The 27,665-nt window shown below is 31.6% G+C and overlaps 1 protein-coding gene across 2 annotated transcripts; it reads right to left on the minus strand.

Moving 5' to 3' along the window:
• Positions 1-277: 277 nt before the first annotated feature.
• Positions 278-26,912, minus strand: LOC139523010 (uncharacterized). Of its 2 annotated transcripts, none has more exons than XM_071316725.1 (16): positions 26,645-26,912; positions 20,116-20,700; positions 17,895-18,472; positions 15,266-15,431; positions 11,677-12,477; positions 11,247-11,425; positions 10,370-10,529; positions 8,692-8,777; positions 8,173-8,224; positions 7,259-7,377; positions 5,904-6,056; positions 4,045-4,248; positions 2,818-2,918; positions 2,183-2,348; positions 1,164-1,315; positions 278-827 (listed from the first exon to the last, which is right to left on the minus strand). In XM_071316725.1, the coding sequence occupies exons 2-16, from the start codon at positions 20,675-20,677 to the stop codon at positions 458-460; spliced, it is 3,849 nt and encodes a 1,282-aa protein (XP_071172826.1). In that variant the 5' UTR covers positions 20,678-20,700; positions 26,645-26,912; the 3' UTR covers positions 278-457. The 2 variants fall into 2 exon arrangements, with proteins under 2 accessions (XP_071172826.1, XP_071172825.1); XM_071316724.1 differs by having other exon boundaries at positions 8,692-8,780; positions 26,645-26,776.
• Between the last annotated feature and the right edge of the window lie 753 nt (positions 26,913-27,665).

Below are 27,665 nucleotides of genomic sequence, written 5' to 3' on the forward strand. Positions count from 1 at the left end.
ATTCCATTTCACAGTGTTGTATTTGAATCATCATTTAGATTTGTTAAAGAAATGTGTGTTGTGTTTTTCTTTTAACGAGTAAACGCTTTCAGTTTCATGAATATGAGCTGTGTGTAGAAGAAACACTTCTCTTCATCTTCCTTGGGAACAGATAAAATATAAAGATTATATATGTCAATAGATCCTGATTTTTGTTGTAATTCTGGAGATTTTCGTTGGTGCGTGTGTGTATAATTTAATGCGAAGATAATTCTTAATAAAAAATGTTAAACACAATTGTAAAAAATAACATTTGAGATCAAGACAAAATAATAATGATTAAAACAACTTATAATCCATAATAAAGTAAGATAGGACGAAATCGAAAATTCTCTGACAAAACAGGAGCCATGCGGGTTTTTTTCAGATATGACTTCCATAAACCTACATTTCAACAAATACAAAGTAAAAGGAAGATTTATATGTCCAATGAGAATACAACACTATTTGCCCTGGGAGATTCCAACTCGTTATCCGTATTTGTAACAAAACCATATTCCATGCTATCTGTTGAGTTTGCATCAGCGTTCGTATCTAATAGTATTCCTTTAGTTTTACTTTGCTGTTGTTTTCGTAACAAATTTTCATTATCCTCAGAATCACTGTCACTATTAACACAGTCAAAAGGAATACTTTCGTAATGTATATTACCCCTTTCCATTTCACTATCACTAAGATTCTCAATATTTGTAGCTCCATTTTCTAGGATATCATCGTATTGATCATTATTGTCTGTCTGTTCGGTTATCTTATCATACTGATCTTGTTCAGACACATTTTCTTCCGATCTGAAAAGCACAGAAACAAATAACATGATTCACTTTCTTGTCAATTATCATCAGGTAGTATTACTATCAAAACAATTAAAAAAGAGAGAAGATGACATATGTTGCATCACAAATTTTGAATTTTAACAGAAAACATCATGGACAAAACAGAAAAAGGCCGATAAGTCAATAAACACAATAAAGGATATAGAAAACGGAAAATTCAGTGATACAAACTTTGTCAAATTATTGTGACTGAATGCAGATGCTCCAAAAGTGTTGGCAGTTCAATCATGTAAAATAATATGAAACTATTAATTTAGAAATTGCTGGAATAAAAAGATTTTGTATATTTACCGTAAATGTTTTTCTATGATTGTGTAGAGTTCGCCACAGGTAGGACGTTTGTCCTTGTCCTTACTCCAACATCGACACATGTGTTCATACAACCACTCTGGGCAGGCCTCTGGCTGATCTGGCTTGCAATCTCTAAATAGGTTGTCACGCAACTAAATAGACGACAATATATACCATTGTACAGATAGAAAAAGGGTGAGACAACAAATTAAAGAGATCTTCCTACTGACAAGGCTTAATGCAATAACTTATAAAAAATCCAGCAGGTGACAATGTGCCTTTTTTTCATAAATATACAATTGACTTTCAAATTAATTTCTATGCATTTACAGTCGTTTTTAGTAACCATATAGATCTTCGACTGAGAATAGGTGTCTTTAAATCTAAACTGTTTCTACACTGATCATGTTATTACCTTATCACGTAATGGATGCACTTATGTTGGCAAGATTGATATTTTTACAGCAAAATGCCTCCATCTTGAATTGTAATCAAACTGGATTACCATTTCATGTTTATTGGTAAAAATATAATTTTCTTATGATACTTGTAATTTTATTCTACGCATAAAATGTTTAAACTAAAAACAGAAACAACTAGATTCTTTACAAAACTAATTATGTGGTTGTAGTTTGTTTATCTGTTACATATTTGTTTTTCGTTCAGTTTTTTGTACATAAATTATTCTCTTTTGAATTGTTTTACATTGTCATTGCGGGGCCTTTCTAGATGTCTATGCGGTATGGACATTGCTCATTGTTGAAGGGCATATGATGACCTATAGTTGATAATTTCCGTGTTATGTTGGTCTCTTGTGGAGAGTCGTTTTATTGACAATCATACCACATGTTCTTTTTTGTATATAAGAATAAAAAAAAATTCTTGCCAAATGACCAACGACTCCAATAATTTAGGAAGAAATACACTGATGAAATTAAAATTGCATATCCGTCAAATGTTTCCTATGTTATTCAATTTACACACAGACACACTTTAGCCACAGTTTAACATAAACTTACATCCTCCAAAGCCACGTTTGGAAAAGGTGCTGATTCCAATTCTCCTGCCATTGGATCTTTCTGATTAACAGACAAAGTCATGAAAAACTCATAGATTGTCATAGCTAGTGAGTACACGTCTGAAGCAAATGAGTACTGTTTGAATTGCAACACTTCTATTGGGCACCTGTGTATAAAAAATATTTTATTTCACTTGAAATTGTCTATTGAATTTTATTTTTTTAGTAAGATTAATCATGTCTTGCAGAAATAAGATGTAAAGAAAAAGAAAGAATATTGTGTAGCAACCATTGACACAAATGATTATTTTTAACATACCAACATAAATATGCATTGTAATATAACTTTTATTGTTTTGTCTTCTTCCTAAAGTTATTTTTACCTCACCTCAATATCAAGACAACATTCAGCACCAACTGTTTGAGTAGATTTGTGCTTAATGTCAATCACGCTACTATTTTGCATTGAAGATCACAGTCTCAGTGTATTATTAACATATTATAATGAATGGTTGTTATTTTTTAAACAAGTACCTCTGTTTATAAGACACACACAAGTTTGAAGGATTTGGTCGCTGAATAAGTGTAAAATGCATACTTCAAAACCAATCATTAATAAAACTAAATTGAACAAACCATCTCATATCATCTGTACAATCTTGACTAGCAATAACATAATCATCTTCTAATCCTGAGCGGTCAAACCATAACATTCTTCCTAATCTAGCCATCACAACCTTTAGTTAAACATAAAAATATGATGTACTTATGTACATAGTGCCATTCGTGTCGTATCAAAACGTATAAGAAAAGTAAATATTTAATTAAAACTGTATGATGATAAGTAGGGTAAATCAGTAAACAATTGCATAGAATACTACAGAAAGAAAAACAACAGTCCATGAGAAATGTACAGTTAACTCTTTAGATTGAGTAATACAAAATCACCCAAACATATTCAGGTATCCCAATGTTATAATCATGTTTCAATCATTAATATTGTCATGACAATTATGAAAATCTTATAAAAGTTTTTGATTAATATTTTTCTAATTTCAATTCAATTATCCATTATTACGCAATTATGAATTGTTAAAATGTAACTGACACGGTTTTATCATTTCACTATCGATATATTAATTTCTTCTTTTACAAAAAAGTGTGATAACTCATTAGCTCAAATATGTTATGAGATGTTTTTGTATATTCAGGCGCATCGTTTAGTTAAGAAAGGGAAAATATTCAAATCAAAACAAAACAAAAAAAAATGGAAAAGAAAACTGTTAAGTATATATTAAGACATAAAATAGTTAAGATAGCAATAGAGATAGTAAATAACTTTTTAAAATACCAATACTGTGGATTCATCAATATTCGTGGGATACCAGTTTTCCAGGATTTTGTTGGTACAGGTGAACATAAACTTTTCAATTCCAAATTCATGTATTTAGTTTAGTTACATTTGTTATTCTCATCGGATTTTGTCTAATGCTTAGTTCGTTTCTGTGTGTGTTACATTTTAATGTTGTGTCAGTCTCCTCTTATATTTAATGCGTTTTCCTCGGTTTTGGTTTGTGGCCCCGGATTTGTGTTTTTTTTTATCGATTTATTAGTTTTGAACATCGGTACACTACTGTTGCGTTTATTTAAATGCTGAATGAAATTCACATATTCCATATTATGCTAGACTTAGACGTTTCATAACCACGAAATCAAATATCCACGAAATTACAAGATTTTCTCAAGTCACGAAAATTGGTACCCACTAAAATAGAAAAATCCTCAGTATATCATAAATCTATATAAGTTTTATTAAGAAGATATAAAATAACCTTCCAAAAGTATCCATTGTAGCCTACTTACCTGATCGTTTTCATTAGAAAGGTACAGATCGGCACATCGTACTGATCCAAGAATCCACGAACAACGATTCATTTCAATAACGAACTTCACCATTTTCAGAACTAATTCAATGTTTTTCTTCTTAACAATATCAATAAAGGGATCCCCGAAATGTCTTGAATTTGCTATTTCCATAACACTTGTTCTGCAGTCCATACTATAATCCTAGACGTCATGTCAAAAAATCATTACAATTAGTATCTAACACTTCTCTAAATGTTTCAAGCCACAACAAATTTAGGTAATATGGTCTATGGTGTATACTTCGTTATTTCAAAATAGACTAAAATAAAGCACAAAATTATTATTGTCCATTCGTTTGATGTGTTTTATCATTTGATTTTGCCATTTGATTAGGGAATTCCGTCTTGAATTTTCCTCGGAGTTCAGTCTTTTTGTGTTTTTACTTTTTTCTTTGTTTATTAATGACTATCTTTGCAACCATATCTTGTGTCCGTCAATTTTTTTTATAAACATACATTGATCACACTTTTATCATGAAAGAATATGAATTATAGTTTCATGCATAAACTTTTTTATGTAATGCTTTTGTTGCAATATTTCCGAGGGAAGAGATATAAAAACTCTTATAGCATTATTTGTACGCTGCATACGCTGAAATCTCAAAAATTGATCTCGAATTCATATCGATTTTTTTCGTTTTTCAAAATTGCAATTATAAATGCACAGACAAATTTCTGAATTATTACTTATTGCATTAATTCACGTCATTTCGATTCTTCTGCATAGTTTTCGCAATACAAATTATATCTTACATTGATTCTTTATAAAATTTAGTCACAATGTCATAATTGATATGCACTCTCGAAAAATATTTTATATTTTATTTGGATTTAACAAGTTCTTTGTATTAACACAGAATTTCAGGTTTACATATTATTCCAAAAGAAAAAAATCGTTTCTTTAACGGAGAGTTGTTTATTTCACTCGAGTTTTCGCAACTTGCGTCCAAAAATGATGGCTGCATCCATTTTTTAGCTAACTGATATATCAATTATTAATAGAATGTTTTGGACTATTTTCTAGCACTTTTTGTCCACAATTACGTCGCAACGTATAACTATTGCAAAAAAGTTAGACGTTTGCCACCAGACATGAAAACGTTAAATTTCAGTCAAAATTTGAACTGATTAATGCATGAAAAGATAAAAGTCTTAATTGGTTAGTGAATGTTCTTTGATTTTTTATATACTAAACATACACAACGTTGCAAAAAAATTTAAATTGGAATGCATATATGTATATATCTGAGTATAAAAGACTTTGTATGGTTTACCCTTGACTTTTCCTTCTATCTGAATAGTCCATAACAAGATTACGTTAGTTTTATGACAAAACCATACTTAATCATATGTCACTTATGCGACGCCTCCGGGTACGGGAATTTCTCGCTACATTGAAGACTTGTTGGTGACCTTCTGCTGTTGTTTTTTTCTATGGTCGGGTTGTTGTCTCTTTGGCACATTCCCCATTTCCATTCTCAATTGTATCTTCATGTTCATACTTTTTAACTTTTTTTTCAATCGAGTGTCAATATCGAGTCTGTCATAGATCTTTTTTATCTTTGTATTTTTGTGAGTTTATTTGCTTTTAAAAAACGAACTTTCACTTCAAAGGAGATAAATGATGTCGTGTTAAAAATACGCAAACGAACTTCATTCGTTGACATTGATATATGGTAAAATTAAACAAATGAATTCTTTCGTACAAAAACGTATCAATTTATAGTTCGAATATTGAAAAAAAGAAATTTAATTTTAAACTATTAAAATGAAAAATACCATGCTGGCCAAACTTACAAGAAGGTATGTGTCACTTTGTCCATCTGTTTTTGTCCATGTTGGACAACTTTTCATTTTCAGTACGTTGATAAATGTATCTGATTCCAAATGTGATCTAATTCTGTCTATCAGCGCAGTTGTTACAGGCTCCCGAACATGTATATGGTCATTCTGTTTATAGAATTTGGATGCATGAGGATGAATTTTATCTGTATGATATGATATACCGTGCCATGCAACTCAAACAAGATAATTAATCAAATAAAAATGAGAAATTATATAAATGTGACTTACGAGACAATTAAGCATTTGCTTACCAAACGGGTGCTCTTTACAAAGCAGGAACTACTTATGATTCGGGAACACCTTATGTCCTCCTCGTTATTGATGTTATTCGTTTTACCCAATTGTTAGTTTTTTGTGCAGTGTTTGTGGACTGATGTTTATCTTTTCAACATTTTTGTTTTTATTCTTTGTTTGACATATAAAGTTTGACCATATGACCCTTTTCCGATCGAGACTTATTCAAACGATATAAATAAGATATTGCCGATATTTAAACTTCAAAAGATGATGACTGAAAAAAAAAATACGAATTCAATTGAAACCAATTTCTCTTGTCTCACTGTTTGGTTGTTTAGCAAGATGTCACTTATATAGTTGGTTAATGATTTTGAACAGTGTATATACTTTTGCAACTGAAACTACTCCAGCCAACACTTTACGATGCAAAAGCTATCTTTCAAAACACTGTGTTCTTGTGTTTGCTACTCCTTTGCAACCTCAAAGAGACCAATTGACGATCTTTCCACTCCAAATGCAGATATTTCGGTCGGAAAATGTTCACTGACGGTTTTAACTGTCAATTATTGAGTCAATTGATAGCTCTCGATTAACACAGATTCCAAAAATATATGGCTTTCATATACCTATCACCTGTGGTTTATCAGAAACTATAACATTTCACTGATGTCGTATATGAAAACGGAAATAACTCTCTTTTGAATATCCAAATCTCTTCGGTCAAAATAATTCTGAGGATCCTGAGAATATTACGAGCAATTTGATGACATATTAATAGTTTTGCGAATGAGTAGTATAGACAAGAAAAACCGTGATCGGGTACAAATAAAAGTGTTGATTTAAGAGGTGTCAGTTTTAAAAACGTGTAAACTATTCGATAACAAATATCTAAGCGACATATTACGAGGGGGAAAAACAGAGCAATAAAAAGATACACGAAAAGTGGAAGACATTATAATTTAAGTTCATCAAAATATAAATCTACTAACAATTAATTTGCTTTCAAATTACACAAAATGAAATAACAACTGTACATTTTTTATCTTTAGGCAACAGTTAAAGTTATTTACCTCAATGTCGACACGTGGTCTTTCTGGTGCAGTTAGCTCAGAGATTTGAATCTGTATTTGTGTTATTTGGCTTCTTCTTTCTTCAATTTTAAGGTTTGTGTATGCGTTGTATAAGTGATCTTCAATAGAACAATTTTCATGTTTTAAGGCAAGCGTTTTAGACTTTGATTTGAGTGAAAATGTTGTTTTAAAAAAATAGAAAGGTACGTTAGGTTAAATCAATCACAGTTATTAATGTTGGACAGGCTACCCTATGGCAATTCAACAGCTAAAGGTACCAGGCATAACACATAGAGACGAAAAAACAAAGAATTATTCTTGCCATTGTGTTAATTGTATTGAGAGGATGGATTGAACTTTACATTTAAGTGCAGATATGACAGTCTCATTTAAAATCAATTTCATTTTATTAAAGAGTCGAAATACGTGAACAAATATAACCCGATTTTCCAGATTAGTTATCTTAAACAGCCAACAAACCCCTTGCAGAAATCTATAGATTGAGCAAAATCAGCCACACAGTATATCGAAGTTCACTTTAGCTGGAGGGTAAGCAGTACATGCTTTTAACAATAGTGGTACCCGTAGTGCTATAAATTTGAAGATCAGGGAAAAGGGACGGACTTGCTGCTCCGAAAGGAAGTGCAAACCCCTGATTATAGGTGACGTATATATTCCATTGCGTCTCATTATATTAAGTATCAATATTTCTACTTACAAAGCATTCGTTTACTTTCTCAGGTCTATGATCAACTCTTTTTTTATTTACCATGGAGGTAGGTACTTTTTTGTAACTTTGTTATAAATATAAAATTTCTTTAAAATGTAATAGCAAGAAATTTGCTATCCAGTTCCATTTGATAAAAAAACTCATCAAATGTTCGATTGACTTTTTATTCTTTAAATATATTTACCGGATCTGCTTATGGTCTGTTTTTTCATCTGCAGAAAAAGTTGAGGTATTCCCTAAAACACAGAATTTAAGTGTTGAAAGAATTCATAAGTTATCATAGAATGTTTACATCATAGAATATTTACTTACTTACTGTGCGTGGTCTGCATACGGAAAGGTATATCTATTCATGCATATCATACTTGCAACTTAATGTTTAATTTTTTTTTTTTTTTTAACGGAGGTCAAACCTTTTTGGGGTATTTGGTTACTCATCACAAAGGACCACACTTTTACTTGTATATCTACTTTTTACTTTTGTAGTGGAGAAAATAAATGTAGCATATGGTTGTGTTAAGCACAATAACTGATTTAAACGGTTAACTTTTGGGGCTATAATGTAATATATTTTTTTCATAGATACGAGTGTAAGCAAACATAATTTGTTGGTTTGGGTTGCAGCACAATTTATGGTGACATTGCTTTAAATGATTAGACCTGTCAACGAACATGTCTATCTAAACTACAAAATAGAACTTACCCTCATTGGAACGTCCTGTTTGGGATCTATACTGGGATATAATGTATCCTCTTCATGTCGGAAAGAAGGATGTCTGCGTTTTGATCCTACTGTAATGATTGAAACTTATTTTAAACAAAATACAATACAATAACAAGAATCGAAATATGATAATTAGTAAAAACAAATATGAAGTATAAAGTCACGAATTGATTTAGAAGAAATGACTGCGTTTCATGTTTCGGCATGGAAAGTTACCAAAATTTAAAGTATAAAAATATTTGGCACAACCTTTTGGAATTTTGGGTCCTCAATGCTCTTAACTTTGTATTTGTTTGGCTTTTTAACTATTTTGATCTGAGCGTCACTGATGAGTCTTATGTAACCGAAACGCGCGTCTGACGTATACAATTATAATCCTGGTACTTTTGATAACTAATGAAACCTCATGTTTTTGAATCCGTTTGCAATGAATTAGAGATAAACCCAGTATGACATGGATTACGATAGAAAACGACGAAGTGATTCACAACACTATCTGCTACTAGTATATAGATGATGTTCTAACACTAGGTTCGACAGAAACGTTTGAAATGTCGATGACTAGAAAACCTTGTAAAAGAAATATTATAACATTTACATGTTGCATGATTATTATTTTTACATCTTGTTTTGCTGAAAAGACGCGATAGATCCGTGCTCTTCTGTACATTAAGGATGACCAAGTTCATTTCGTTTGTTAAGGGCAATTTTGAAATTGAATATTCTGGTCTGATTAGAACTGAAACACGTATTACCTATGAAAGTATTCTAATCAATATATTCTGCATAAGAAAATGCCTGCGAAAACATCAAAATCTAATCTAGCAACATTTAAAAAAAGAATATATCCCTATGGCAATTAAACCACTTGCTACCCACAAATGAAGTATAAAATCATCATAGCCTGACATTTTTTTCTGGGATTCTGTTCTAAGAGCTGAAAAATCTACTCATGAAAATAAAATCTTTTTTATAAAGAAGAATTTTTCATTTCTGCAGGAATCGTATGCTTAAAACCCAACGTTTTGTTTTATTGTAGCAAACCTTTTACTATAATTTATTATTTGGAACTTTGTTTAACAAATAACAATATGTTTTGCCAAAACCCTAGATAGCAGTTCACACATACTAGTAAAATATAAAAAATGAAAATGGCTAAGTCTAAAAAAAACATGCAAACACTAAACCATGCCATACAAATAGGATTACAAAAAGGATGGCATGCAATGCAAGACTTACATCGTTGTTCTAGACAGTTGTATTCGTGACTTAAACTCCTGCTAAATAGAATAACACGTATGCTGACCATTATATACACGTACATTAATCTGTTTTATTCATTCTTCTTCTAGCAGACACTCCAAAATTGTCAATTGTTCGTTTAGTTTTCAATGCATCACATTTAATCCTATTGTTCCCTAAATCTTGTTTTTAGCGTAGTGTGTTTTGACATTGTAACATGTATTAAAGGAGATGTTGTTTTGCTAATTGATTAAAGATTTTGTTTTTGAATTTTCTTTGAAGTTCAGTATTTTTGAATTATTTTTTTTACTTTTAATAGTTTTGTCAATGTGGCTATTATTTTTTGTAAATTTAACTTCATCAAGTTTTAATGTAGAGCAATGACTTTCTTTGTTTCCCAAAACTGAATTATTACCTTGACTGCTATATATATCTATCGTCTCTTTCAGTTTATTATGTATCTCAGAAAGATCGCATCTGTCGTCTGGGTTCCGTTGTAACAATGCGGTGATTAATTCAAAGATGCACTTAGGAATGCATTGCCACTGCTTTGGTTGAAGATTATGGAAAACAACCTAAAATGTGAAATTGAATGTGTGTCTTTACTTTAAATTCGGGTTTTCAGTTTTAAAATGGTGCGAGGGTAGAAATATATAATATATATGTTTGATTGTGGACCGATACTTCTATAAGCATATGCCTACTTATTTAAATCACAAAATCATTTAGAATACATAAATAAACTCATTATAGATACAATGATTAAATGTTTCTGTTGGTACAATCAAAGCCCGTGTCAGCTTTACCTACATGCAGAAATGCCTATCAAGTCAGGAATATAAGCGTTGTTTTCCATTCGATTTATTTGTTTGAGCTTTTGATTTACCCTTTTATAAAGGACTTTATTTATGTATGCGTCTGTCCCAAGTCAGGAGCGTGTAAAACATTGGTTGTCGTTTGCTGATGTGTTACATATATGTTTTTCGTTCAATTTTTTGCACATAATTGAGGCCGTAAGTTTTCTCGTATGTAATTTTACATTTGTTATTTCGGGGCCTTTTATTGTTGACTATGCGGTATAGGCTTTGCTCATTGTTGAAGGCCGTACGGTGATCAACAGTTGTTAAAGTCTGTGTCATTTGGTTTCTTAATTGTGGGAATGTTGTCTCATTGGCAACCATACCACATCTTTTTTTATATATTCCCGAATTGAATTTTCCTTGAAGTTCGGTATTATTTGTTTTTTTTTACGTTTTATTTGAAAATATTTGCCGTTTTCTACATTTACTCACATAGGATAGAATCTTGTCAATACCAAAGGTGTACATCTCTGTATACGGCTGGCATCCATGTGTAAACACTTCATACAGTAAATGGCCAACCATCCATGCATCTGATTTTACGTTGTATTTGTCTTCCAATATGCTCTCAGGAGCTGACCACAAGGTTGGAATTAAATGGTTGTCGTCGGCTGTACATTAATAATAAAAAAAATGTCATAAATTTAAATTTCAGTTTTAATTTTATAGGGCATTTTCAAAAGAATTAAGGACACTTGAAAACTTTATTCTAGTTTGTCAATTATTAAGGTGACATGACCAATAAAATAATTGCTTGATTATTTTTTTAATTTTGTTGTTGTTTTATTTAAACCATAAAACTTTTTTAAGTATCATTTTCTTTTAAAAATGATTGTAACATATGAATGCATTAATGTCTTGCCTTGTATGAAATCCTTGCTGTCTTCAAGCATCAATGCTATGGAGAAATCGTGTAAAACGATTCTTTGGCCACCATCACATATTCTAAATGCATGACTTGTGAGATCCCGATGAATGATACCTCTGTCTTTAAGGAAAATAACCACATCAACAATTTCTAACACCAATGACGTTAACATTTTGTTAGGCTGCCATTTTGATTGTTCCCTTTTTCGTAAAAGAAACTTATTAAGAGTCAATGAGGATATCCGTTCTGTGATGTAGAACAATGGTAGAGGTTGAAACTGGTATGCCAACAGTTGTATTACAGAGTTGTGAGTTTTCCCGCCTTGCAGATATGTAAGTATTCGCAAATTGTTAAAATGAATATTTCTTTTCTGTTGGTCTGCTGTCGTTTTGTATTCAGTAATTTTTCCATTGCACAAGCATGACAGTGTTGGCATCAAGCAATGGAGAAGTATTTCTTTTTCATTATAACTTAGTACTCCTTTTGTAGTTAACCATGTTGGGACTCTTTCGTTTAAACAAGAATAATCTGAAATTTTAATTCCTGTATGCAAAATTTCCTTGCTAATGTATTGTTTCACTAGTCTGGAGATAGGGACCGATGTTTGGTGATTTTTAATAAACAATTGCAAGATTCGTTTAACAGTTGTCTTGTTTTCAACTAACAACAGCGGTTCTAAAACTGTCATCAACGAAATCCTTGTTTCTTGTAAAACATTCGAATTCATCAAAATTAAATCTAAAACAGTAAACAATCCTTCGGTTGTTTCTTCTGATTGTAGTTCCAAGTAGTCATCTGAAAAGAGAGAAGTTGTGAATTTGCAAATGCTTTGTACTTTTTGATTTGTTTGTGTGTTTTTTTGGGATATATTTTTTTCTTCATTATTTTTTTCGATTTTATTATGGGCAAGCGTGCACGTGTATGTATTTTATTAACGAAGTTTTAAAACAAATTCTTTATATGTTACTGTTTCACTGATTTTTTTTTTAAATATTTAGCTATATTTGGTTATGGGAAATGAATGTTGAAGCTATTCGCAACAGTTTATCAAAATAGTTACGCTCTTTAAGTCATACATATCTATAAGTACAAAGTTTCATCATTCTTTTTACAATAACTGAAAATCCTGAAAAACATTTCAGAAACACGACTGTAATGTGCCTTATTATAAAATGTGTACCACACGAAAACTAAATTCCTAGCATGAGTAAGATTAGAGTTGATCACCACTGATTTTTGAGATCGTCTGAGACATTTCTGATATAAAACTCTCATTTCATATTTTTTTAAAAGGGAGGATGGCAAGACATGCACACGAAAACGCTTGTAAGACCGGACAGACAGGCGCATGAACAGGGCGTCTTATATTGTTAATCCCAATTCTTTGTAATTCGCTGCGACGGGGGTTAATATATCTACTCAACTTTAGGGTTTATCGAAGAATTGAATGCTTCTTTTTGTAAGTTCATTGGGGTGTAAAAGTGTTGACCGAAGTTCATTCTTAAAGTGTGCACAAGGTCAACGCTTTTACAACCCTATGCAGTTACAAAAAGAATCATTCAATACTTATAAATACATTTTTTAGCTAGGATCATGAAAACCCGATTTTTATCAAGTTTTGATTTAATTTACTTGTGCACTTTATTGTGGTACCTCGTGTAATCATGAACGATAAATGTTATTGTGTAATGAAGTTGATTATTAAAAGAATGACGGGAGATTGCAGTTAGCCAATCAGAATAACGTATTACAATGAAACATACATCTAATTTAATTTTTTTAATTATATTACTCTAAACAAATATTTTGCATGATACATAATATAATATATAATATAGGAATACCACAGTTGTTTTCCGTTCGTTTAATGTGTTTGGATGATTATTTAGCCACTTTCCGTCCTGAATTTTACTTGGAGTTTGGTATTTTCGTTATTTGACTTTTTACATGCACGAAAGTTTAAAAACGAGACATTTTCCCCTCGTTTTACTACTGATTTTACTAAAGATACTGAACATAATATTTTTCTGTTTGTTCCAATTTACTTTTGATCTACTTTTGAAGGGGGTCTCATTGGGCGTTCTAATCCCGGATCCCGCTTCCTGTTTTGTCAGATTCCTGTACACAGCGTAACAAATTCTCATTTTTTTGTAATTTCCGTGTCCCGCTAGACTTCATTTCCCGTTTTCACGGCACAATAATTTGACTTTCACGTGTCACGCTTACAAGAATTCGGCAATCCCGCGACACGCTTAGACCCCAATGAGACCCAATTTGAAGCGTAGTAAAGATATTATCATACATTATACATAGTCAATCTCAATGAATGATAAGTAATGCTATATGATTGACTATAAGTCAATAAAAATTGAGAATGAAAATGGGGAATGTGTCAAAGAGACAACAACGCGACCAAAGAGATGATAATTATAAAACAGCCGAAGGCTACCAACGGTCTTCAAGATATAATGTTATTCAGCAGTGGCGGATCCAGAACTTTTCCTAAAGGGGGTGCGCTGACTGACCAAAGGGGGGGCCGCTCCAGTCATGCTTCAATGATTCCCTATTTAATCAACCAAATTTTTCCCACGAAAGGGGGGGCCCGGGCCTCCCAGGCCCCCCTGGATCCGCCTATGCATTGGATAAAATAAGGGTTAATTTATAAAAAATGAATGTTAATACTAAGTCATATTTATCTTAAAGGAGCACTAGCTGTCAAATTCATGTTCACCGATTTAACTCGTATTCTCGTGTTTGATTCATAACCATGTAAAACATTTATCCAAATAATAAAAAGTCTAAAAAACAATTTGCAGAGCATGGAAACCATAATATGTAGCTTCGTTTGGTGTGTATTTTAGTCTTGAAACCATCTAATTAACTATCGATTTGACCTCCAAAGACCTCCAATTGTCATATAGGCGATATCAACATAAAAATATAGATATAGATATAAATAGAAAGTGGACTCGTGCAATTGTTTAATTTCATATTATAGATTAAAAATGTATGTTTTAATCATCATTTTGCCTGTATAAGAATGCTTTTTTTGTGGATCGAATAGGTCAATAAAATCATTTACCTTTGTTTCACTTTCGGTGTTGACATTCTTTTCCTTTCAATTAACAAACACGCACAATTCATGTGTCAGTGTCATTAATCTCTAGCTTAGGTGTTAAAATGAAGCTCACGTGAAAATGGATTCACTGAGGTCGAATTATTTCTTTGCAAGTGACAAGTGAATAATTCATCATCAATGTTTACTAGCTAAATTTGACAAAATTGACCAACACTGGCTGTTTAAAGCGATTTATTTTTTTCATTGTATTTCACTTTCATTCATTATTGTACAAAGCAAATCATCTTTAGATTAAATTTTTTCGTAGCTAGTACCCCTTCAAAATGGCAATACATCAGATTATTTTTTCTTGCAGGTTTGGTCTGTTCTTACTTTTCTTAAATGGTTTGGAAAACTTTTAAGATGAGAAAAAGGCCGTTGTGCACATACGGCCGAATGAAAAAAATGTGCTGTAGGAAAAGGTTATTGCAATGGTGGTGGTAATCCAAAACACAACCATCTTACCATTTTTGAGAAGAAGAAAACAAGCTGTTGTTATTAATCTTAATGTTATTTCCTGTATAGTACCAATATCTGATTGAGGCTTGTGTTTCTTTTCAACAAGATGTGTAGTAGTACGCTTCAGTGCATCAACATACGTGTTATCTGTAGTCTTAACAGAAAGGAATATCTAAAAAAAAATATTGTAAATTATTGGTTAGACTCACAAAGGAATTGTAAAAAAAGTGTTATCCGTGGATTTCGAACAGCGGTATACTACTGTTGTCTTGATTTTACCTTGGGATATGAAAAATACGAGCGTAATGAAATAACATATCGAGCAGTATTGTTACCTGGCATCAAGGATTTGTATAATACTTTTATGCAAAAGCTGCTGTATTTACTAAATTTAGTATACAAATCCTAAATTGCATGAAATTGTGAGGCTTTTTCTTTTTCTGGTCACAATAACATCCGTTTATTATTTTGTCCGGAAATTTGCAACATTATTCAACCATACAGAATTGTAAAAGAAATATTATTCAGGTTCACATCAGTCAAAAACAAAACAAGAATAAGGAAATATTTATAACTAGATAAACAAATCATCACGGTATGTATAGTGTCCGGCTAGGATCGAGGTTTTTCGAGTGATTCTGTCCATTTTTTCGAGTGTAGATCGGGCTTTTTCGAGTGATAACACATGCGATAAGTTCAATTAACTGCTATCTCGTAATTATAATAGATTTTAACATTACTACCCATTTTATATTGAATACTTTACATGTTTCGATCAACAAAGAAGCACAATTTCCTTGTATTTAACCCAAAAATTTAGTGTTTATTATTGTCCGGGTTTTTTCGAGAGCAACTGTGAAATCGTCCGGGTTTTTAGTCAAATGGTCCGGGTTTTTTACAGAAAATTTGAATAAGAAAAAAAGGTATTCTAGACTTTAAAAAAACGACTTTTGTAGTTTATACCTGTAATTTAATGAAGGAAAATATTATCTATTCTCAATAAATCAAAAAAACATAATACTACATTGATCAAAACTAACCTTTTTGAATTTAATGCAAGTTTTCTGATCGGAAATCGCTCTACCACAACTTTCCAGTATTAAATTAGAAATCATTAGATCCTTTATAAAAGGTATTTAGAACAAAGTGCAGGATAATCATAATCTTTTTAACTTCATTTCATAGTACTTTTGTTAGTTTAAACATATTTATTAATTATTATAGTTGATTGGTAAACAAGTTATTGCAACTTATATTAATCCATTTCCACTGCAATGGTACTTTTGTTGTCAAAGTAAATAAAAATTTCGTGGTGAACCATGGAGTTTTTATACGGGACGTATTTATATGGTACCCCGTTGTCCATTCGTCCATCGTCACCATGTCGGACAAAAACTCAAAAACGCTGTAACCAATTTACATGAAACTTCGATGAATTGTCTATTGAGGTATCATTCCTTTCGAATTTTAGAAATTATTGATTTTACGTTTCCGAGTTATGCATTTATTCAATAATTTTGTGGGTTGTTTTTTTTTGTTTGTAATATTTTACACAATATACTTTCCAGTATCCAAATAATTGTTTTGTACACTACTTTGTAATGTTTTTCATAGAAAACACAGCATTGAGGTGTATTTTCCGAAATTTGCCGAGTATCAACGTTACGGAAAGGCATGTGATAACAATCGAAACATGTGATAAACTTTTCATATCAGCCCGTTAAGCACCAATTCAAAAAAAAAAATATGGAATTTACGTTGATTTAATGCTGTTATCATACAGTAAAATCATGTTATTTAGTCTAAGCAGAGACATATAATACAATTGTATTATATGTCTCTGGTCTAAGTATATGATAATCTGATAATATTAAACACAAGCATCTATATCATGTTAGAGATGAAGTCTGTTTGTTTACATTTTTGTTCATATTCACTCGAAAAAAAGTGGTAGCACTCGAAAAAGCCCGATCATATCACTCGAAAAATCACGATCCTAACTGGACACTATACCTACCGTGAACATGGTCTGTTAAACCCAACCGTTAATGTCTTAAGCATATTTTTTTAAATCTAGTTTTATAGAAAAAATATAGCAAAGGTGTATGTATAGGTGATGATACATAGAAATGGAAAGCTTAAATATTTTTTTCTTTCATCCTAAAGATTTTCTTTCGTCCCAAATTCCATCGTTCCGGCTTTGAATGCGGATGGTAAATCATTTGGAAAGAGATTCCGTGGAACATTAGGCAATCCAAGCAATATAACGGTGTTTGTAAGGTCACTTTTGGTATTTTCTGGTATTCCTGATCTTGGGATTAAATTCTAATGAAACTTCAGATTTACTTCCTTGGTAAGTTCCATGTGAGTATATGTTCAGTTTCCAAGTGAAATGTCAACTTTCTTATCAATACTGAAGTATTTTGAGTTTCAAAGTTGTGTGTCCAATTTATGGATGTATACCCTAAAATGATTATTGATAACACATTTAACAGAGAAGTGTTTTTAACAGTGTAAAGTTTACCAGTAATATTCGGCCAGTGAGATTCTATACTAACATATCATCAGAAACTTGAAAAACAACAGTTAAGTATAGTGATTACACATAATGGTCCAACGAAAAGGCAGATCTTACCTTATTTAATAGTCCAAACAAATATGAATACTGGTCTATAAACTTCGTTGGAAAACTTTGTCCGTCTTCTGTATTACTCCTGGGAAGTTCCCATTTCGTTGATGCCTTAAACTGTTCAGTAAATGACTTCACTACATTCAACACATTGCACAGTTTGGACGATCCAAGAGATTTACATCTGTCTAGACATTTTTTGCAAATATTTTTCCTCTGACGTTTTTGATTTTCACTATATTTCATTCGAAAAATTGATGCTAAATTAAATAACACCAAAAGAAGATCGAGAGATGAGCCGGTGAAGACTTCGACCACTGAATCAAATGCTTGATACAACGCTACTACATGTACAGATCGTAAATCTATCTCTATCGTTTCTTCAATTAATACAGGAACTATAATTTCCGAGATGTTTTTACTACCTATGTGCAAAAGTTTCGCAATTCCTGCAATATCAGTGCGTCTCAGTCGCGGCAAAACTCGAGTTATAATATGCCTTTTGAAGTCCTGTTTACGGGGATCTTCCATTTCAAGTTCTATGTATAGGGCAATCAATTCGTCAATTGTTTGTTGCCAGTTTTCTGAAATAAGAAAGCATACTGCATATGTACGCTTTGTGCAATGATAAATTATCATGTTCTTGTTCTTCATTTTTACTAGTGTGCTTTGTCTATATGCCTTTTTGTGTTTCTTTTTTACACATTTATTTGTTTTATAGTTTAAGGTTACAAAACAATGTTGTCTGCTGTACCCCTATGTTTGACAGTTTTACCTATTATGTCTGTTTGTTTTGTCCATACATCGTTGTCATTATAATAAAATTTCATGCGACTGTCATACAAGTGAGAGGTTTTGGTTAGCTATAAATATTGTGTCATTTTGGTCTCTTGTGGACAGTTGTCTCATTGGCAATCATACCACATCTTCTTTTTTATATATAAATCCACCATTTTTCTACATACGAATATGTCTGTAACAAATCAGAAGTATGGCAGTTGTTAACCATTCGTTTGATGTGTTTGAGCTTTTGGTTTTTTCCATTTGATTATGGACTTTTTTTTTTAGAAGTTTCGTCGGAGTTATATTACTTTTTTCTCCAGAAATTATCATGGTCATGCTGTTTATTGAAAGGTTGACAAGAACGTAGGTGGTTAAGACCTAAAAACTGTATTAATAAATAGCAAACCATCTATTATGTCACGAATGTACTAACGGGTTCAGCCTTTGATCAGAAAATTATATATATTTGGAAGGAACACTCAGTATGGTTAAGCATAGAGCTCTTGATTTTGCCATTTGATAAGGGATTTTCCGTTTTTAATTTTCCTTCGAGTTTAGTATTTTCGTAATTTTATTTGTTCATGTATTCACAGGTCAAATTTGTTTAGCACTTCAGTCATCATTATTTTAATCACATATTGCAGAAACAAAGTCTATCTACTTGCATAACTTGTTAATTTGTCTAAGTGCCAATTCAGAATAATATCAACTAGATTTGAAATCCTTTGGTCTACTATTTACTATTTAGTTCCTTTATTTATACTATCATAATTTTAGAATGGTCTTTTAAAAAGCTTGTTATTTTGAAACAGTGTAGCAAACATCCTTTATTTGACATGCAAGTTGTTGGAATATTATTGAAAAAATCAAAGAAAACTGTTACAAAGGTGGAAATTAAGTTCGTTTTGAACTTTGAAAATAATGATTGCCATGTATAACGAAAAGCCAATAGGATTGTCGCATTTTGTTAACATTTTATAGATAGGCTAACGAATTGAACTTTTTTATCACTTTAATTCAAATCACATTCAGCTCAGTCTGATACTATAGAAATATATCTTCATATAGAGGGAAAGGATAACAAGCCACAAACGTAAATGGATTTTTGCTCAGCACCAGTTAAGATTTTTCATATTCTGTAACATTTCAAATAAAAAACCATTATTGTCGGTTGACTCATAGATAACTTTTTGATTTTTTTGTGTAGTTTAGTTTCTGTCGCATTGACGTATAGTTTTTTTATATCCAATGTTAATCTCTGTAAAAATAATACATGTAGAAGTGCATACAATCGCAACTTTGTAAAATCATGTGAGCTTTATACATGCACAAAACGTCCATATGTTTAGTCTGATAAGCTCTTGGGTTTTATTCAAAAGCAACTTTGAAAGTCAGGACATTACACACATAAAAACTATTGTGGTTTTTCATTTAATAGGCTTACCGGATGGGAAGTGCAACGAATCTTTCACGAATATCCCAGAACTATTTTCATCTGGTTCTAACCTTTTTGTTGACACAAAATGGTTGGCTGTGGTATTTTGAAATCCCCTTGATATTGGTAGATCTGAAAACAGTTGATATTCTGAAGGAACGCGATTCAATCCCCCAGATGAAGAATTAATGCTATAATATATACGGTTAGAGTCTGTTTCTGGAGATCCACCATTGCTTTGAAACCCTCTCCTTGGAAAAGTGGATGTGTCGTTTAAGGAAGCCGTTGACCCGAGAGAGCGATTTAAACTTAAATTGTTGCTATGCAGATTTGGCTGTGAATCAGCTAAATGACCTCTGGCATGATGCCGGTCTCGAAGTATACTGGTTGTATTGTTGTATCTGGTGTCTTCTGATGACTTTGGCAATGTGGTTTGTCTTCTTCTAGGTGGCAAGGGTGGTGCCACAGAATTTCTTTCTTGTCGCGCAGGAATATTAATATAAAGGTGACGAGTCGGTGATCCAACTTCGGCATATGGCATCATCTCATCATCTTCGTACTTAGCTGCCATTATTCACTGCAATCCTCTAAATACTTTATATAAATAAATAAATGCATATGTCATTATAAAACTTTTATATTCCTATTAAGACTCTAATTGGATTGCATCTTTTATCAGGTACACTTATATATTCAGTTATCAAATAACATGTATTTTTAAAATACAGATTGAAGAAAGCCAATTTCACTGACCATTTGAATACATATTTATCATTGATTTTGTAAATGATAGTAAATTACCAGTTTCTATATCCTAATTGTATATGCAAAATTATCTTTCATCTGAGTTCCAGTTTCATGTAAAAGATGAATAAATTAAGGAGAGAGTAGTTAACCGATGTTCAAATCTAGTACATTGACTTATCATAGATACCAACAAAAACTTCAGGAATCGCATAAATTTTAAAAGCTCTGTTTAGCTAATCAAATGAATTGCTATCACATTTTGCAAGCGTCCAAGTTTAGCATTAATATGTTTATACTGCAGGTTTTTTAAGGATGTTTGGTCATTTTTTTTTTTTAACTTTTGCCAGATTTTCGGAATCCTCTGGTTTTATCCATGTATTGCCATAAAAAAAAATTGCCCACTAACCCCTACTTTTTTTCATATTTTTATTACATAAAGTTCAAAAAGCCATACTTCAAAATCTTATAAAATCCCTGTTATTTCATAGTTTTTAAAACCAAAAATGTGCCAATTAAAATATAAGGAACATTTAGAAAGAATTATTTTCCGCCAAATTTTCTATGGCTAAAAAATCGAAAACAAGCGCACAGACCCTCCAATTTTTTCTGCTTTAATTGTTTCTTTATCTATATACTATCAATTCATAACATTCTTTTAAAAAGCTTGTTATTTTTAAACAGAGTAGCGAATATCCTTAATAAATTTTTAGAACAGGCAGAGCTTAGTACTTTTGGAGACACTGCATTATTATGATTTTAATATTACGACAAGGAATACTACGAAAACCACAGTTTGAACAGGATTTGCTTACCCTCCGGAACACCTGAGACCAACCCAGGCTTAGGGTTTAACATGAGCTCTTGTTGCTCAGTTGGTAACTTTTTAATGTTTTGTGGACTGTTTCTTCTTGTCTTTCGTCGTTTTTTGTCTGGTTTTCTTCGACTTAAGATTTCTTTTGTTCCTAGAATATCTGCTGTCTCATTTAAAATTCATCAGTCTATATTTGATTGGTTTGCATGAAATTTTAAAAACAATTTCTACAATTTTACTCTACAAATTCCAAAAATCATTATAAAAAATCATTATGATTTTAAAAATCTTACCACGGATTTCTAAACTTTGTAACCTTACGCTTGATTTCTCAACAATTTGTGATGATCATATGTGAGTTTCGTGGTGTGAAATTTGATAAAAAGTTTTTGCAGATTTATTATTATACTAAATAAAGTACTTAGTAATAAGAAATCCGTGATGAGCATCTTCGGTATTTTTTTTTATTTTTTTAACGACATGTATAAAACTGCAAGACGGTTAAGGAAAATACAGAATTAGGTTCGAATCCTCGTATAAATACAAAATGCACTGATCTCATAACAACAGTATGGCGTACATTTTCTTTATCAATTATTCTATAAAACATGCAGAAATGTCAGATTTGAAGGACAATTCTTAAATGTGTCCCGTTACTAATGTTATAAAATGATGGTCCTGAAATACAATTACATCATTAGTTTCATGTACTTGGGATCATGTTTTCAAAATAACTCTATCCATAAGTGATAAATATTTAATTAATAAACATTTTCATTTGACCAATTTAGGTTTTGCTTTTTATTCATTTGACCAATTTAGGTTTTGCTTTTTATTCATTCTTGAAAGTATTTAGTGCTGAAAGTATAAAGTTTACTACAAATGATTGATCTATTCGTTGATTTTTTCTTGACACTTAGTGGCAAATTTTTTACTTTTTGTGGAACATTAAAGCAAACATGTGCATACTGATAAATACACTCTACATCGTGCAGGCAGCAAAAAGAATTGAAAGCAACATTTCGCCCAGTTTTTTTTTCAGGTAGGAAGATTCATCACTGTGAATGAATTTAATACCAAGCAATACAAGTTTTAAACCGGCAAAAATCTAAAACTGCTTAGAAAATAGAAATGTTCAGTGTATTGTCATAGAGTCATTTTAGGCCTCATTTTGTATTTTTGTGAACATTTAGTTTTCAGCCAAATTAAAAAAAAAAAAGGGAATAAGTTTAAGACATTTTATTTATTTGAAGTCCTTTTCGAAGCTGCAGTATTGATTAAAAGTATTTTTGTTTCATATTCGTTGAAGAAATTATAAAATAAAAAGCTGAATTTTAGCAGATATTTATTTGGCATTTGTCACTTTAACCCATGCTCATTGTCTGAATTAATAATTTTGGGGTTTATAGGTTTTATATAGTTTAAATTTTTACAAGCGCACTATATAATCTACCATGATTATATTTCGAAAGATAAAAGTTTATGTACATGCTCATTGATAAGATATTATGTATTCAATATTTTATGCTGTTCAGCCCGTTAGGTTCAAATATTAGGTCTCGCATTTTGCTCACACAAATTTCAAATTTCAAATTTCAAATTATTTTATTCAAGAAAACTCACAAAGAGCATAAAATGAACAATATAAATGCATATGTACATAAATATTGAGAAAGAGTTATAGCTGACAAAGAGATCTAATACACACATATAAAAGGAAATGGTATGATAAATATCAAGGGAGACAACTTATGTTCTTATGTAAATACTCTATTAAGTTACCATATCCATACAACAAATATATATATATATATATATATATGACAGAACACTAAGATGATATTTTTTCTGTTGCTTTGCTATCAGTTTTGTAAAATATACTCAAACTTAGAAATCTAGATATATTTCTACATACATTGGCATGTTCATTACTCATAAGCCAAATAAATTTGTTATCTGTGTTCAGTTTTGAACTATTCTTATTATAGCAAATGTCTATATAGGTTTGCCTAATAGTAAAATATTTTTGGCAATCTAATAAAATGTGTTTTTCATCTTCTACTTCACAAGAGGAACAGTTCTTACATGTTCTGCGCCATTAACAGGTGTTTTTGGTATTGTATATCTACCCAATTCAATTTGCAGTCTATGATTGCTGGTTCTATATCTACTCATGTTATATTTATCATTTTCGTTACAAATATTAACAAGATAATTTTCAAATTTGAAAATGTTTTTGAAAGTTCTATATGTTCTCAGTTTCTCACTGGTTTGAAGTTGTTGAAACCATCTAGATTCAAACTTACTTTTAGTAGATTTTATTATCCTTTGGATATCACCATTTTTCATAGAAACATGTAATTGAGTTAATTCTGACTCATTAGAGTTGAACATATTAAATTTCTTGAGAATATTTTTTATTGAGCTTAACCAGCAACTTTGATTATTTTCAATCATGAGTAGATTCTCTGCAAGTGCATGAGATAAAAGTTTATCACCTGTTTTATCATTTTCAAGTCTAGTCCAATATTTTAACATAGACGAAACAATATCAATATAAATTGGATATCGACCTAATTCACCATACAAGGCCAGTTTGCTTGTCTTTTTATTGACTGATAAAATATATCTACATAAAGACAAATTAAGTTTCTCCAATGGGAGATATTTATAAACTTTTTCAAATAAGTTATCATCTAAAGAGGGTTTAAACATCCCCACTATCTCGGATGCATATAAAAGTACAGGTTTGACAGTATGGTCAAATACATACAAAAACTTTTCTGCATCACAAGACATATTTTTAAATACATTAGTTATTTTGAAAAAAGCTTTTTGGCCTCGGGTGTATAGGTCCTTTAGCGCATTATTAAAACTACCATTTGCAGTAAATATAACACCAAGATACTTGTATTGTTTTACAATTTCTATTACATTTTAAGATTTAGTCCGCATCTTGCTCATATATTTGAATGCTAAATAAGCTTCTTTTTTTTAAAGAAATATTATAAGCATATATACGTATTCGTCAGTTTAAATACATATCCTCATGCATTTACGTAAAGTTGGTGTACTATATATTATTTGATAAGTTATATTGGAAAATTATATGAATTATATGTTTCTATTATTTGCATTATAGGCTATTATTGATTATATATGACTTTCTCATGCGCTTTTGAAGATACAAGATATAAAACCTACCTTTTTCAACTGATTTTTATATTTCGTTCTTATGTTGTACTGTTATACCACTGTCCCAGGTTAGGGGGAGGATCCCGCTAACATGTTTAACCCCGCCACATTATTTGTGTGTGTGCCTGTCCTAAGTCAGGAGCCTGTAATTCAGTGGTTGTCGTTTGTTTATGTGGTAAATATTTGTTTTTCGTACATTTTTTTGTACATAAATAAGGCCGTTAGTTTTCTCGTTTGCGTTGTTTTACATTGTATTATCGGGGCCTTTTATAGCTGACTATGCGGTATGGGCTTTGCTCATTGTTGACGCTGTACAGTGACCTACAGTTGTTAATCCTGTGTCATTTAAAATTTTTGGTCTCTTGTGGGTAGTTGTCTCATTTGGCAATCATACCACATCTTCTTTTTTATATTCACTGTGTTTGTTATTACTGTTTTCAGGTCTTTACTCATTCCCCGAAGTCCGTAAGGTGTGCTGTTTGTTAAGTCCAACCATAACAGTCAAACAACAGACCATATAACCCAGAAAACCAGTTCTGATAGTATCCCAGACTCTGTCGGATAGTTTAGTTGAAAATATAACAGAAAAACGTCAAATTTCTTTTTCGGTCAGACAAACACTAAAACAGTTTGGTACAGACTGAAGGTAAGGATTATTTTGGGGTGTGGTTTCATTATTAGTATCTAGATGAATTTTGCTATGAGCTTAGAGCATACTAGCATTCACTGTTTATAAAAAAGATGTTGTATGATTGCCAATAAGACAACACTACACAAGACAACAAATGACACAGAAATTAACAAGTATAGGTCAATATAGCCTAGGTCACAGAACGGACAACAATGTTTGTCTTTACTTTGTGAACCAGGAACAAAGTTATCCGTTAAATTCGGAATAAATGAAACTTACATATTAAATGCGTGAATTGTCAGTTGAATTAAAATATATTGAATTAAATAAGATATATATGTTCCAGACCATATGAGTATTTGGACCGTACGCGTACGGTCCGGACCGTATACGTATACTCGTACGGTCCGACCATACGCGTACGGTCGGACCGTATGAGTATACGCGTACGGTCCAGCTAACCAGACATGTTTTGAGATCATATGGGTTAAAAACAAATATTTATCAAAATCTTTATTTTTAGTTATACAAATTGTTATTATTACAAATAGATGGATGAAGTGAATAAGCGAACAATTGACATTAAATATTTGTTTAATTGTATATCTGAATCCTATTTTGTTACTCTGGCCCAAGGTAACACTAGTCTTGCTACCACAAGGAACGTCATATTTTTTTTTTACATTAACATGTTTTGTTCATGCATGTTCCTTTGCATATGCATTTTTTTGTAAAGTTCCTAAATATTCTATGACAATTGTCCTCCCACATTATGTTTACTTCCGATAACTTCAATTTCAATGAGCATACTGGGCTGCAATTAATGAATTACTGACATGCTAAATACAGGAGATTAAATAAGCGTGTTTTTTTTTTAAATAGTTAAAATATTAAGTTTTTATTTCAATTATTATTGAAGTTTTTATATTAATTTGAGATATAAGTTATGTTGATCTGTTATATACATTTGTATCTAATAAACTTGACCAACTTCTTAATATTAGTCAGACCGTACGCGTACGGTCCGACCGTATACGTATTTTGAAAAAGTACGCATACGGTCCAGACCGTACGCGTACGGTCCAAATACTCATACGGTCTGGAACATATATAGTTCAAATAATGTACATGTTGTACTCTGAGGTTGTACTTACGTTTAATCAATAGATACATGTATCTTCCAAAAGTTAAATTTAAAGGTAAGATCATCGGTTTCCATTTTTAAAAGTTTATGACTCGATGACATACCCGTAAATAATCAACGATGCGATTAGTAGGTCGTTGATAAACTTTAATTAAAATAGTAAGCCGGTGTTTGTGTGTGTGTCTGTGTGTCAATAAAAGCGAGTTACCCTTTAAGATCATACTATAAAATTGATATCAAATTGTTAAGATCTACATGTAACATGTAGTAACAGACAGTGAAATATTTGTATACTTGAAATTACAATCGGAAATAAATACACACCTACATGACGTGTTTTGAGTTATCAGTCGACGGTCGCATTGTCAAACTAAACAATGTACTTACTAGCAAGTCAAAATATGAAGCAGAATTATTATGTCACATCTTTTTACTTTTTACTGTTTCTGTATAGGCGATCCAAAGGTGGGGTGCTAGGGGGCCCAGGCCCAACTTTTCGTGGGAAAAATTTGGTTGATTATATAGGGAATCACTGAAGCGTGACTTGAGCGCACCCCCTTTTAGGTCAGTCAGCACCCCCTCCCCCTTTAAAAAAGTTCTGGGTCCGCCTCTGTTCTGTCATGTATGTATTTAAATAAACTTATCATAGATACCAGGATCAAAATTTTATATATATACGCCAGACGCGCGTTTCGTCTTCAAAAGACTCATCAGTGACGCTCGAATAAAAAAAATGTTAAAAAGGCCAAATAAATTACGAAGTTGAAGAGCATTGAGGACCAAAAATTCCTGAAAGTTTTGCCAAATACAGCTAAGGTAATCTATTCCTGAGGTAGAAAAGCCTTAGTATTTCAAAAATTCAAAGTCTAGTTAACAGTAAATTTATAATTATGAATATATCAAAGACAACTCAAGTCAACACGACTACTGGGCTGGTGATACCCTCGGGGAAATAAATCTCCACCAGCAGTGGCATCGACCCAGTGGGTGTAAATAAACTCATCATAGATACCAGGATGTGACACCCTTTA

The sequence above is a fragment of the Mytilus edulis genome, chromosome 5 (genome assembly GCF_963676685.1).
Source record: "Mytilus edulis chromosome 5, xbMytEdul2.2, whole genome shotgun sequence".
Classification (NCBI taxonomy): Eukaryota; Metazoa; Mollusca; class Bivalvia; order Mytilida; family Mytilidae; genus Mytilus; species Mytilus edulis.

Coding starts and splice junctions, on each gene's coding strand:
- LOC139523010 (XM_071316724.1), bottom strand. CDS start 20,677: ATGGCAGCTAAGTACGAAGATGATGAGATGATGCCATATGCCGAAGTT. Junction 18,473..20,115: donor TTCGTTGCACTTCCCATCCG/GTAAGCCTATTA, acceptor TTCTTATTTCAG/AAAACTGGCAACAAACAATT. Junction 4,249..5,903: donor AAAGTGACACATACCTTCTT/GTAAGTTTGGCC, acceptor CATGACGTCTAG/GATTATAGTATGGACTGCAG.